General features: G+C 40.8%; 1 protein-coding gene across 2 annotated transcripts in view; it reads right to left on the bottom strand.

Annotated features, from left to right (window-relative positions):
* Positions 1–1,845: 1,845 nt before the first annotated feature.
* LOC136831505 (uncharacterized) overlaps positions 1,846–15,085 on the bottom strand; it is a 39,570-nt gene continuing 26,330 nt past the window's right edge. The window contains exons 1-4 of one of the 2 annotated variants that reach the window (XM_067092031.1): positions 11,319–11,460; positions 10,881–11,074; positions 10,178–10,357; positions 1,846–4,237 (exon numbers count right to left, since the gene is read on the bottom strand). In XM_067092031.1, the coding sequence (XP_066948132.1) occupies positions 3,914–4,237; positions 10,178–10,357; positions 10,881–11,074; positions 11,319–11,328 (708 nt within the window). In that variant the 5' untranslated portion in view covers positions 11,329–11,460 and the 3' untranslated portion in view covers positions 1,846–3,913. Of the gene's footprint in view, positions 4,238–10,177; positions 10,358–10,880; positions 11,075–11,318; positions 11,461–15,085 lie in introns of those variants that run through there. The other variant, XM_067092041.1, reaches the window with a different exon arrangement.

The raw sequence follows: 15,085 nt of genomic DNA, 5'->3' as shown, positions 1-15,085 counted from the left end.
GAGTCACAAGTCAATTTGGTCATCTGGGTATTGCAGCCATGCTGGAAACTAGAAGAGCTAGTGTCAGACATACCTAACTAGCTGCCAAGTCAACAATCATTATAAAACGTCAAAATAATGAAAAAATTATGTCTAAATAACAATGCCAAAAAGCTACCATAACAAAATACTTCACCAAATGGGAAGAAAACCAATGTTCCATAACCAAGCTGCTTTATCAACACCATGTGTGGACTCTACAAGCAGCAGAAACAAATTGAGCTTTTGGCTGTGTAGTTCCTTTCTCTTACCCCGAAAGTGGGTGGGGTCTTGTCACCTACACTAACAAAAGAATCACTACTGCGGAATTCAAAATTCTAGCTGACGTTCGAGTAGAAACTCTTAGCTATGTAATTACTGGGTAAGTTACTTATATAAAACTGGAATTTTCCAATATTTGAGAGCATGCAAAAAAATGCAAAATAAATATTGCATATCATCAATATAAAATTCTGTCGGGGCTCGTACTCCTCAGCAGCTGGCAATCCTAGAGTCTCTTTGTATAAAACAGGTAGGTCCCAAGTTAAACAATCAAACTGCCTCCACCCCTCTTTTCTTAGCATGAGTTTACCCAGGACTTTGACAAGGTGGATACATTCCAGGTTAATAACCTGCTTTCTTGCAGGTGTACTTCACTCAAATAATGACTAAGTTTGAATCCAAAAGTTAATGGTGATTACTACCACCCAATGTTTAAATTTCATGAGAAATACATTTTTCACTTAATTATGATAATACACAAAAACACACACACACACACAAAAGGAAAAATATCACCGTACTCTAATCTCAGTCTTATGATATGACACATGGGTAGGAAAAGTCAAATGTCTTGCGCAGATAAGATAGAAAACAGGTAAATGCACAGCACATCATCTCCAAGGTCACTGATCATGAACTTGCTTAATGTTTTGATAAGCAATACTGCTTGGCAGCTCAGCATCAACAGACCAACCATAACACACACACACACACATATATATATAAGGGTATGAGGAAAGAGAGAAAATGTGAATACCTTGCAAATAACCCTATTACACTAGGTTTACTTTCGTCCAAAATCAGCGGATCAATGACATAGCTTTCTTAAACCACCTAATAACTGCTGCTGCAATAAACACAAGAAATTTCTTTCTGGCCTAGTTGCTGCAAAAACCATTCACAAACAAAACAGTGAACCCCCCATATTCACGGGGGATGTGTAGGCTACCACAGCCCCCGCGAATAGTTAAAATCTGCAAATACTTAAAACAATTAGAAATGCCCATTTTGATAGTTTAAACAAGAAAAACATTGTAAAAATGCTTATACCTAAGTATTTTAATTGTTTTATCACAAAATGAGCATTTATTCATGAAAATTTTATGAAAATACAGTAATTAGTGAATATTTCTCAGTGAAAAATACCACAAATGGGCAAATTTTCCACAAATAATGGGTAGATATGTTCCACAGACAAACGCGCGAATGCGCGTGTCCACGAACCGTGAGAACGCGAATACGGGGGGTTTACTGTACTTGCATTAAAAGAGAGAGATTTTGATGTTTGATGAGTTGTCCACCTACCTTACTGTTGGTAATTTTCCTTATTTTAAATGTACAGAATATATATATATATATATATATATATATATATATATATATATATATATATATATATATATATATATATATATATATATATATATATATATATATATATATGGTACTTTTTGTATCCAGTGTTTGTCAAACCTAAATTCCCCAAATGCAAAAGGTTAGACAATTTTAAAAATATGCAATGGATAAATAATTAATTAAACAGAGTTTTATATTAAATTTTTTATGTATAGTGTTACCATGAATTATTGTTAACATTATGTATAGCACATTTAATGTTCACCACAACTGTAATTGGTAAATAGTGTGCTTTTGCAGATCCATGCTTGCAAAGTCACTTTGATGAAAATAATAACTATTACAAATGCTAATAACTTTAATAACACAATTGCAACATCTTTCAATTTAGTAATACTGTATATTTGGTAAAATTGTGAAAGATTTCCAAAAGTTAGGCCTATTTTCATGGGTCCTGCTCAAAAGCTGCCCCAAGAGTTCTTTCGAAATGGATGCATCCTACCCTAACCTATACTAGGGAGGTAAGCCATGACATGACCAAGGGACTTCACACCCCTCAGAACAATATATGCAAATCTTTTTCATTATTGCATGATGCTACTATTATATCACTGTAATAGGTAAAATAAAGCTGAATAATGAAAAAGCAGGCACTTCCTCTTATACACCAACCACAATCATCAATGTGTAAACAGGCTTTGTGCATTGTACAGGAAGTCGCCAAATGGCACTTCTAGCCCATAACAGAAGTGCTATTTAGCAATTTCCTCTGTAACTTACAAAGCCTCTTTAGGCTACACAACGATAATCAGGCCTATGGTTGGTGTAGCCTATTTATGGGATTTCTTTCCTGTTCTTAATTCAGCTGTATTTTCCTTCTTACAGTGATATTACAGTAAATTCTGGCAATATTGCCTAATAGTTACACAAATGTTATTCTGCTCTGCTATATGACACGCTGGGAGGATGGGGGGGGGGGTTAAGTCCCCCAGCCACGACATGGCTCGTCTCTCTAGTAAAGATTATGTTAAGCTGCTTTCGTCTGAAAAATTTTGGAGTTCTACAAAACTTTTCTTGAGTAACTTTACAAACACTTATTTGTCTAACCTAAGGCTAATCGGGGAAAATACATTGAAGCTAGCGTAAACATTGGTTACAAAAACACAAAAAAGAAGATTAATCCTAACCTACCTGCCAATTCAGTGAAATGAGCCCAATAAGTCCAAAGCATCAAAAGCTTTTTCACTGCTATAAAATCATTGCCGTAAACAGGTGTTATCTAGTTTTGAACTTAGGTGGTTTGGTTTCTCGTTGCTTTCTCCAAAGCTCTGATAATCGGCACCTCACAAATTCAACGATTATAGATCAATAACTTTACTACTGTAATGTCATGTCTACCTTTTTAAAAAGTTAAATGTTCTCGAAGCTACGTATCAAGATCCTAAGGTGTTTTTTTTTTCTTAGCGTACTTGCTTTAATCATTCCTTCATCCGACTTTGTAAACTCAGTGCTAGATTGTCTTTACGGGAGCTTAACATTTAAAACACTTCCATTTGTGTTTTGGACAAAGGGCAATGGGTCCAATATTATGTCGCCCCCGTGATAACCAAAAGCATCATTTTCTCAGCTACCTGAGAAGTTGAGAACCATCTGCAAAAAAACCAATTTGGCCTTGGTGCGTTTTCCTAAAGAATTCCAGATTGCGCAGTTAATATTCTGGTGACTAATTCATTTATATAAAAAAGTTTACATTTACGCTTTCGTAGTGCCATTTGTATATACTGTTACAGTATTGAGTTATCCATATGACCAGATTCACCAAAATAGTGTCACTTTGTCAGGTTTAATTCATTTCATTTTTAGAATAAATGTGAAATACACGTATTAAAGTTTTCCTATTTTTTAATAATTTCTTGTTACTAACAATTCTGAGATTTCCACCATTTCACTGGTCTCCTCGAAAAAAGCGAATGTTGAGGGAGAAGAGTCAGCAAACTCATTGACGGAGACACGAGCAAGGAATTTTTACTGTTTTCCTGATCATCGAAAGGAGACATATCTTATACAGTACCAGCAGCCTTTTTTGTTTCTCACTCAACACAGAACCATACTTTCCTTTAAGTGCATAATCAAATCTATAATTACAGTTTATGGTACAATTAAATATTAGTTATATTCCTTGAAAAAAAGAGGGGCATAATCATTGGAATCTAACTTTTCACAGCGAATAAAACCCGCATTGTCTGTCTGTGGCTCCTTAAAGATTTGGTTCTTCATTCACGGGGAACATGTCGGTGATGTAATGCATTCCAATGAGACACTGCCTTAAGGACCTGAATCCTCTCTGCGCTCTCGTATCACGTGATGCAACTCCAAGGTAGGTTTTACTTATGAGGTCCTTAATGAGCTTCTCGTCGGGCACGAGACCACATTTCAGGACAGCGGTCTCCAGTTCTTCGGTGAGATCGTCCACGTCTTGTTTGGCTTCGTTCATCTGTTCCGTAAACATTTCATCGTGGAAAATCTCGTCCATGATAAGACTTTCAAAAGCAGTCGAATATCTTTGGGAAAAACCAAGAGTCTGAAATAGAAAGGAACCGATTCAATATTTGTCTTAGAGTTAGTCAATAGGCCTGTTCTTATCTAATTTCATTGTATTAAATGAGACTGATTTTGCTTTTCATCATTAAAAACAATTTTAAGACAGATCAATGTAATGTAATTGTAATGCCTGAGTAGGCGTACGAGCCAGGGCGGGCTGCAGCCCCCGCCCCCAGATTTGAGCAGACAAATTTTCCGGGCAGCGTAGGCAATGTAGCAGGGCTATTCAACTGGCTAGTCAACCATTGCAGTTTATTTAAGTAACAGCTATTATTTATTTAGTATATTGCATCAAAAAGTATAACCCATACTAATTACTCATTTCAATTGTACACTGTAGGCTTTATGTAATACTTGTAAATGTGAGTGAAATTTAGCAGTTAACCTTAATTTTTATATGGTGTGTAGAATAAATGTGCAGTGTCTTCATGATGTGTGGTTTCTTCCTTCACACACACAAACATATGTATTATATAATTGCTTGGATTTACAGGCAAAATATATTTCGGGCAGAGAGTTCAGGGCCCCCAGATGAGAAGGGTCCTGTACGCCTATACCTGAGTCACGCATTGGCGATTCAAGACCGCGCAGGTCGCAACGGCCGAAAATTTGCTCATTACGACGCCATTACGATCTAATTACTACCAAGTAGCCGTCAATCAGCATGATTCGTAACAGCGTTGCCGAGTTTGACGACGTCCTCCAAGTGATGGCGGATGTGTAAGCCTGCCCATTGCCAACACAGTCGAGTCACAACAACTGTCAAAAGTCGCCATGTCATGCCACAAGACGCAATAGTGTTGTAGTGGTGTCTCAACTGACGCAATGGCGTCACCATTTGATTACAAGATGTAACCAGCAATGTTGACATGCGGCATCCAGTACAACGTGCGCCATGTACTTGGCAACCCCATAGTGTGCACAGTGGGGGTGCACAGCAGTCAGACTGTCATGCGTGTTGGCAGCAATAAAAGGCAGCTCTCAGATTCTCAGGTCAACAGTCTCTCACCTGCGACCTGTATGTGACCTCTGCTGCTATCCTCGCTGTGCCCTTTGTTGGATCATCACGATGCCGTAAAACGTTGTCAAGGTTGTTAGGAAGAAGGTTGTGCCATACAAGGACGTCTCCCCTAGTACCTCTGCAGCAGCTGTCCAATGCCATGTGTGAGGGCTAGAGAAAGATAGCTAACCTCGGAAGCTTTATTAGCCCATAAAGAGTTCAGGACAATATTGGGTACAAGTGATCCATACCAGTGGGCAGCTGCAACTCACTCTCCCCTTGCTGTGCACTGCCAGGCACACTCCCCCCCTCCCTTGTCCAACACATCTTACGGTTACGAATACGGCTAGCCCATACATGCCCCCACAAGATGGACAAATATATATAGGGTGACAAATATTTTTCTATTTTCAAAATACAATAGTACAAGCACCCTCTTCTTTTGCGGGAGCTGTCCTAGCTAACCGTGAACACAACAAAATAAAAAATAAAAAAAGACAAAATAACGTACATAATTAATACAACACTCCCAGAATTACTAAAAATACGACAGATTACAGAGTTCAACAAAATTACATCTTATAATCATCGTTCCACGCAGGTGGCCTCCTACATCTCTGTTGTTGAGATTCGGGAAAAGACTCTGGTTCCCAAGAATCCCATCAGGGGGTACTGGCGACGCTGGTGTTGCGTACTGACACCCGACCACTTCCATCCAACCACACACGGTACTGACGGTACCCAGTCCCAATGACTTCTGTTACCACACCAGAGCAATCCTAAAGTTTGGATGTGGGGTCCTGAATGCGGACATTTTGCCCCACTTGGAGGGGTTTCAGAGTCCGCGAATTTCCTTCTGTTTTCACCGAGACCTTTTCATTCTTTTCAGCCATTTTCAGTTCTCTAGACCTAAGAAATTTCTTCCAATATTTATTTACTCGGTAATACTGGCGGGCGATGGGCACCGAGTCCCTCAGGCATTGACCAGTAGCCAACTGAGCTGGCGACAATTTTTCTCCGTGCAACGGTGTATTGTGATATTGCAAGAGGGCTCTGGCAACTGGATCCATATCTAGACTATCCCCAGGCCCTAGGTGGTCACTGATGGCGCGTTTTGCTACCTTGACACCTGCTTCTACGCGTCCATTTGATTGGGGATATAAAGCTGATGATATCCTGGATGACACGCCCCATCTCCTTAGAAAATTCCTCATCTCCTTGCTCGACACATTGGTTCCACCCTCAGTAGCCAGCTCTTCTGGGGCACCCCATCTGATAAAGTACCCTCTGAATTTCTTGATGGGATGTCCTGACGTGGCACCATTAGACAGATGGGCCACCTCTACCCAACCAGTCAACCTATCAGCAAAAGCCAAGGACGTGCGTCCGTGGACCTGGAAGAGGTCAGCCACAACCTGTTGAAAAGGGTACTCTGGTGGGGGCGTCATGATCAAACGTTCTTGCTGCTGCGATGGGGTGTGTGTCTCACATACTTGACACTTTGCCCTTTGGTGCTCCAAGTCACCTGTTATGCCCGGCCAATACACCGATTGACGGGCCCTTCTTAACACAGAGTCTAAACCTTGATGACCGCTGTGTATGTTAGCCGCTACCTGCTGCCATAAACTTCCTGGGATGACCAAATGTACACACCCTTGGTCATAGGTATATGTTATCAATTCGCCTAATACTGCTAACTGATCTCTCACACCAAAGAAAGGTTTTAAACACTCCAGCTCTTGACTCTTGCTCTGAGGCCACTCACCATTATAAACTCTCGCCAGTAGCAACTGGTACACCGGTCATCTCGAGCAGCACTGACAACAGTCTCTTGATCCATTACGACTATGCCCTCCACCTCAAGTGCTGCCGCCAAGGTGGTTACCATAGCAACCATGAGGTCATCGCTGAGTTCCAAATCTTCGTCTTCTGGCTTAGCACGGAGGGAGAGGTTGCAGGAGAGTGTGTCAGCTGCACAGTTTCTTTTTCCAGGCAAATATTTGATGCTGAAATGATACTGCAATGTCTTTTCCTTTAACCTAAATAATCTGAGGATTAGTAATATCCTTTAACTCCCTGTTACCAAACAGTTTCACTAAGGGACAATGGTCCGTAACCAATGTCAAATTCGGACAGCCTAACAAGAAAAGCCTGGCTTTTTTCAGACACCACACTACCGCTAGGGCCTCTTCCTCAACTACAGCATACACCACTTCAGTAGAGGTGAGATGTCTTCTGCCACATAACACCAAACGCCATCCCCCTTTGCAGCAGAAAGGGGTATCCACCATAACACAGTTGCAATATTGTTGCAGTACCACAAATCCGATACCCTCTTCTCACCAGTCTGTCACGGCGGCCGTTGGCCGTGATTTGTCGTAGTACCTCAGGCCTTCTTTGGCTAACTGACATATAGTACTCTTTGCCTTCTCGAATTCTCATTGCAGCTGATCATCCCAATATACTTTTTTCTTTGATGGCTTCTTAAGCAGATCCCTAAATGGAGCCATCACAGGGGCCGTGGCCATTGCCAACGGGAGGGACAGGCAGGAGTCGGTGTCGAGGAGGCACTTCCTACTGATGTTGACTGCCAGCCCGAAGTGGGCAAGGAAATCCGCACCCAGGAGCAGGGTCCTCACGTCCACGATGACGAAGTTCCAGGAATATCTCCGGCCAAGGATGGAGATCGACAGGGGCCTGGTGCCGTAGGAGAGGATGGGGGACCCGTTGGCGGCCGTCAGGAAGGCAGCCGGGTCCAATTCTTGCTTGAGGTCCTCTCTGGATGCCGGGAAGATTGATCTAACAGCCCCCGTGTTGACCAGCATCATCCTGCCGGAGACGGTGTTGCGGACGTAGAAGCCTACTGGTTCTGGGCCCCTGGGTTCTTCTGCTGCCATGGCGGCCTGTCCTGCTGGCCGCCGCCACCCCCGTTTTTTGAACGGGTGAATGAACAGGGCAGCAGGCAGTTCTGGGCATCCTTGCCGAACCGCCTGTGGTAGTGGAACAGCCCCAGGGAATTCCACCTGTTGTGAGGTGCTGGGCGCCTCCTGGCGACGGCATTGACTTCCTGCTCTGCGCCCTCCTCCTGCTGGATGGTGCTGAATGGTAGTGCGGGTCCTGGTACCCGCTTCGCTGCCCTCACGGAGTCCGTCAGGTTCTGCGCTGTGCAGATCAGGTCATCGAGGGGCATGGCGTAGGGCTCAGGGATTTGTGTCTGGATCTCCGGGAGGAGCTGACGAAGGAGGAGCTCCCTCGACAGGCTTATTTCATTTTGTTTTCTGGTGCCGTTGGTGTCTGGGAGGATGAGGAGGTCCTTTATCATGCCCCATGACTCCATGACGCTCTGCTCCTGCCGCGGGCTGACGGCGAGGTCGAGGGCGCGGGCGGCCTGCTCGGCGACTGGCAGGGAGCATGCCTCGAGTAGGGACTTCTTCAGGAGGTGGTAGGTGAGGGGGCGTGCATCGGACACCCATGGGACGAGCTTTTTGTAGATTTCCTCTGGCAGGGCATTAAGTACGGTGTCCGCCTGCAGCACCCCGTCGGTGAGTTCCTCCATCCGGAACTGGCTCTCGACCCTGTACAGCCATGGCGATGGATTCCCCTGCGTGAACGGCGGCAGTTTTAAGGTCAGGGCGACCTGTGATTGTCCTGCCAGGCAGGGCCCCGGGCAGGGGAGAGTGCGGGGCGCGGGCAGGGGTGTGGAGGAGCGTGAGAGCCTCAGCGCGGGTGATATGGGGGGGAGGTAGACATCCGAATCCGCGAGGTTAGCGGTTAACTGAACGAGGGAAGGGATGTTCGCGTCCATACTCGCTCTTTGTCCTCTTAACTGGAGTAGGGTACTCGCGTCAAAATCGCGCTTGGAAGCACGCCGTGTGAGTCCGCTAATGACGCTGGTGATTTTGCCGATGAGAGTCAGCACGCCCAAACGCTGGTTCAGCACCGTAATTAGTCTGCTAAGGGCGTGAGTAAGTTCCTGAGGCCAAGACTGAGTCACCGTATGGGTCCGCTAATGGCTTCGGGAACCACTCCAGGGTCACCACTTTAAGAAGTGTGAAAGAAACGAGCAGGATAAGGTTACTGCTACTTTATTCATGATCCAGATGGTTCATATACCGGCAGACTGGTGTCGCGCTGCGGGATACAATGGAAACCTCAGTGACCTGAGGTCAATAATAAATAACAATAAATACAGCGAACCAGTACACTCTACAATGTAAAAACAGACAGAAATGGAATTGGATACAATCTTGATGCCTGTGAAAGAAGAAACATGTGATACATTTTTGACAGCAGGTAAACAAAATATATACATAGTTTAAATGATTGAACTTTGCGTGACCTGGCGCGTTATGCATGACTAATTGTAGGCAAAGAAAATGGGGTGTCACCACAGAAATCTTGCTCAGCAGAGATTTTACAACTAACACTTTTAGCAGAGACTTCACGAATGACTTTACAGATGTCTTTACAAGGTTAGCCTCATGAAAAGAGGGTTTTGCATTCTGGAAGAGAGTCATAAGCATGGTTGATAAAATCGGTTGTTTATTGTGTTTCTGACTTCATACAGCACCTTAGGGATTGTGAAACATGACATACATATATAATAACAACAAAAGAGAGTGGAAGGCGGAAACTTTGAAGATACTTATGAGAGTGAGGGCCAATGTAATACCTGCAAAACAAGTCGAGGGCAAAGACTTTACAACAGAGCTGTTGTAAATGAAAGCCACTGAGAACTTTACACCTTATTCCAGAACCTTACTGTGAGAGCTTAATGAAATCTGAATAGGGTTATTAGAAGTCGTAAAATTACTGTTACTACCACCATTCGGTAACTAAAAAGTGGAATGACAAGTTATTTGCCTGCATTCGGGATGGTACTTCTTAATCCTCATTTTGAAATAAAATTCCATTACTTGCCTGTATTAGTGTCAACTCAAGTTCCTCTTCGGATGCAGGAGGGTCGTGGTGACCCTCGGTGATGTTGGGAAGGACGTCAAAACACTGGTCCTCATGATTGCAAATTGGGAGATGGTCGTTTTCTGTGTCTGGGTAGATGATAACAGCCTCCTCCCAAGTCATGTCGAGACGGTTGTTAGTCTGTGGGGAGTGGAGGAGTTAATCTCACCTACTGCCATATATGTATATATATATATATATATATATATATATATATATATATATATATATATATATATATATTTATATATATATATATATATATATATATATATATATATATATATATATATATATGTATATATTATAGTATATATATGTAATATATATATATATATATATATATATATATATATATATATATATATATATATATATATATATATATATATACTGTATGTACACACACACACACACACACACACACACACACATATATATATATATATATATATATATATATATATATATATATATATATATATATATATATATATATATATATACATCGCACATCCACCCCTCCTCTAACTGGTTAACAGCATCTGGTGGAGTAAAAAAAAAAAAGTAGGACTGGCAGCCTCACCCGCAAAGACTTGCAAATAAACCAGAAGGCTTCCCCCTTCTGGCGCCACCACTTCAAAAAAAAAAAAGTAAAACTTACATAATTATCCTTAAAGGAATCGATGAAATGTATGACAAGTGACGCACTAATGAAAATGGTCCGATTATCAGGCCTGCATTCCTCCTCCCCCTCAGTGGTTAAGGGCCGAACGTCACCTTTCGAACCTGAAACCAGGTCACTGGTCACTCTGACAACTAGCAAAGTCATCAGCAGTCTCTTAGCTTTTTCGGCATCTGTTAGGACATAGGAAACATCAGATTTAGGACACGAGGACAGTCTGAGGAGAACAGTGATCTTTAAGGTGAAATACTGTTTCATTATAGTTTATTGCCTGTCGCCAATAAACTAATAACCTCTTGCCAATCATGAGAGATATTTTATAATAATAATAGTTCGAAATCATGAAATAACAAAATGAAATTAACAAAGGTTACGTTAGCAACTTCTCGTAAAGATCGTTCTGAGCTAATACATTACCCATCACCATATTTCTGAAATGTCAGGAAATGATGCGATGTTACTGCTGTTCCCAACTGTACTTCGCTTAACTGATTCATGTGCAACTGTCATCTACAATAAACTATCGTTATCAATCTGGGATGACGCCCCACAATGGAGATGTCACCAGATGCAAATGAACGTGAATAGAATGGATTTTTGCATAAATGATAACAGTGTGCTGATGAGTATGCGATCCCCTGATTTTTCTCGTGGGAAATGCGTTTTGAGAAGAAAATCGAGGGATAAAACGACTTTCCACTGACGTTTCAGATTACAGATCTCCAGTTTTTACTTTATTTAGTTTCTGAATGCAATGATTTTTCGAAATAGTCGGAGAAAGGCCTAACGGTATGCACAAATATTCATACTAACTATTTACATTTATTGGCAATTTTCATGACTCATAACTACTTTCTATTTTTCGTCACCCTAAGTTTACGCAAAGAAACTTAAATCAGCTACAGCTGGGATGAAAAGTCCAACTGTATTTCGAAACAGAAAGTACACATTCTCCTTTCTTTGCCTTAGTGCACACAGCCTCGAGTAGAATAGCGCTGGACAGTATCATCTGGGATTCCTCTGGGCACCAAAAAAAGGGAAGACCCAGATATACAGAGTATATACTGTATATATATATATATATATATATATATATATATATATATATATATATATATATATATATATATATATATATATATATAGTGCAACATAAGTAACGCCCTTTTTAATTTTATATCTTATAATGTATATTTTCTTCATTATTTTCTTTAATTAATTTGCTAAATCTTCATTTTTTCAGATATTTTATACAATCATGAGATTAACAAAGGAACAGGGAGTAAAAGCAATTCAGTTGTACTATCGAAACAATAAAAATGGTACTGAAACCGCAAGATTGTTATCAGCTGAATTTAACATCCCAAGGGTGCAAAGCCGAAATATCACAAGCTTGATTAGAAAATTTGAATCAACAGGAAGCGTAAGTGATGCTCAAAGAGCGGGTAGGCCAGTTGTTGCAACAAGCTTAGAAAAGTCCAATGAACTACAAGAATCGTTGCTGCGTTCTCCTCAAAAATCCAGTAGGCGTCTTTCTGCAGAGTTAGCAATTAGTATTTGTATTGAACATTATTAAATCGAATAAGCATTATATTAATTTTGTTAATATATTATATTAATCTATTAACCTGTGGCAATACATTCATGTTCGAAAAAATAAAGGATAATCAAAAAGGCTTTAATTTTGTTCCATTTAAACAAAGGGCGTTACTTATGCCGCATCCTGTATAATATATATATATATATATATATATATATATATATATATATATATATATATATATATATATATATATATGAATCAATGAAACTGAAGACTGCAGATGAGTGGAGATTTGTGGAAGTGAAAGCTCAAGAAAGAAATAAGTTGTAGAATTTCACTGAGACCCTTAGCGTCACAAGCGTCGGAGGCGATGATTACTTTGTTGTTAGATAAAGTAGGCTATGTGCCAGCACGGCTTAATGCTCCTTGAACAGACCCAGGCATCCCATGACTACCAAGGCCACACCTAGGATTGACTGATCAATCGGTTTTTGCAACTGGCATCGCAACGACTGTGGTTATCTACGGAAAAGGGTCGGAAATCTGGTAGAACCTGTCTCTCTTGCCTGTCGGTTGGGTTCATGAAGTGGAAAAACAGAAAAAAAAACGCCCTCGAATTCACTGAGAAACATGATGCCGAGAAGGAAAAACATGGGAATGTTTTTCATCAAGAACATCGAATATTTGTGTAACTGTTTATTCACGTATGTCTTATTTAATTTTACGTTATTCGAGCAAGCGATTATGATAACGTAATGTTTTATGATTTCAACTAAAAATTATGCTCAAAATTTAGCTTACTCTGAAATATAAAGCCCAAAATTTCCGTACCCAACTCAAACTACACGGAAACTTCCAGAACCATAACGGCAGCTAATACTTGCAGTATGGGCCAATTTTGAGAGGAAATTGCTTATGATCTGCATGTCCCTGGGACCACAGTATCCTCTGATCCAGGTAAATGATTGTTTAGCTCTAGCCCTCTGGTAATTTAAAGTGCCAAGAGAGACAGTGAGAGTTAAATACCGGAAATCTTTCATTTCATTATTATCAGTATTGCCTTGCGCTCCTTCCTTGTGTGTTCTATCTTCTGTTCCTCTTGCTGAACGCAAGTTAGAAATCGGTTTCGTAATTTGGAGTCTGTGAATTTCTTGCTTTGTCATGTCCCTGCTCACTTTGGCATGTGCTGCAAAGATTAGAATGAATTAGCATTTATCTACTTACAAAGACAGAGCATCTGTTACACTCCATTATCTACGAGTGTATAGAAACCCGTCACGTCTTCTATCTCCTTCAGAAATATCAAATCAGTGTCATTCATTATGGCAGCTTAGAATGATTCTTTCTCAAACATTCTTATATTTATATTTATTTTTCTGTAACAAAAAAAGTCCGAACTTCTAAGAGACGGTACGTCATGTCGTCAGCTCTGGACTTGCTATCTCGACCCTCTCTTATAATACTATATTGTCTGATGGTATGGGGACACCGGTAAATAAGTAAATAAAAAGTGTGATAAAATATTGAATATAGATAAAATACTGAATACAACTGTGCGAATAACGTAATCGAGATTCCTTATCATCTATTCAACATTTCTCGGAACAGATAAAATCTGAAATATGAATCCTCATTGATAAGTTTTTTTTTTTTTGTCTTTCCTGGTAGAGTCACGTTAAACGTCCAGTTCTTGTCAATACGTGCACACAAACAAACAAACGCATGCGCACAGATACCGCCTCTTTCTGAGAAATCGTTGAATGATGCGCAGCAAGATGATCCTAAATATGTACACATGCAAACACACACAAGACACATACATGTCCCATTGTTCAACGTTACTGTACAGAAAAACAGATCATCTGGCAGTGTGTGATTACATTTAGTTTGAATGAATGAATAGCATGAGCATTGCATGAAGAACCAATCAGCTGCCTTAGGTGAGGGGTGTGGCATTTTATCCTTATTAGTTGAAGGATGCATGACTCCACTATGCAAGACTTGCTCCTAAGGCCATACGACTGCATGGGATGACTTTTATATACTGTATAAACTAGTTGACCAACCCGGCGCTGCCCAGGATAGCTCTGAATGACAACTGATAAACTTTCTCTCTCTCTCTCTCTCTCTGTCTCCACCTCTCCCTCACTTTTTCCTTCTTTCTCCTCCTTAACACCCTCTACTCTATTTCTCTCACTTCATCTTCCTCTCACACTTTTCCCTTTTCTCCTCCCTAACACCCCCTTTACTCTCTCTCTCTCTCTCTCTCTCTCTGCAGAAAAACTACAGACACCAAAAGGATGGAAACTAGGTAATGTGCCCCAGTTCACGAAAAAGGTCCAAGAGAAGAGCCAGAAAATTATAGACCAATCTGTCTAACGTCAGTCCCTTGTAAGATTTTTGAGTCCATAATTGCAGATCAAATTGTGGATTGCATTGATAGAAACAACCTGTTGTTAAACAGTCACCACGGCTTCAGACAAAACAGATCCTGCCTATCAAACCTCTTGGAGTTTTTTCATAATTTGCTTGGTATTCACGACAGTAGTAGAGCAGTAGATATACTCTACTTAGATTTCCAAAAGGCCTTTGACAAAGTTCCACACAAGAAACTAATAACAAAAGTTAGAGCTTTAGAAAT

Source organism: Macrobrachium rosenbergii, chromosome 4 (genome assembly GCF_040412425.1).
Source record: "Macrobrachium rosenbergii isolate ZJJX-2024 chromosome 4, ASM4041242v1, whole genome shotgun sequence".
Taxonomy (NCBI): Eukaryota; Metazoa; Arthropoda; class Malacostraca; order Decapoda; family Palaemonidae; genus Macrobrachium; species Macrobrachium rosenbergii.
Note: the sequence above shows the minus strand (reverse complement) of the source record. Positions and strands in the feature narration are given on the sequence as shown.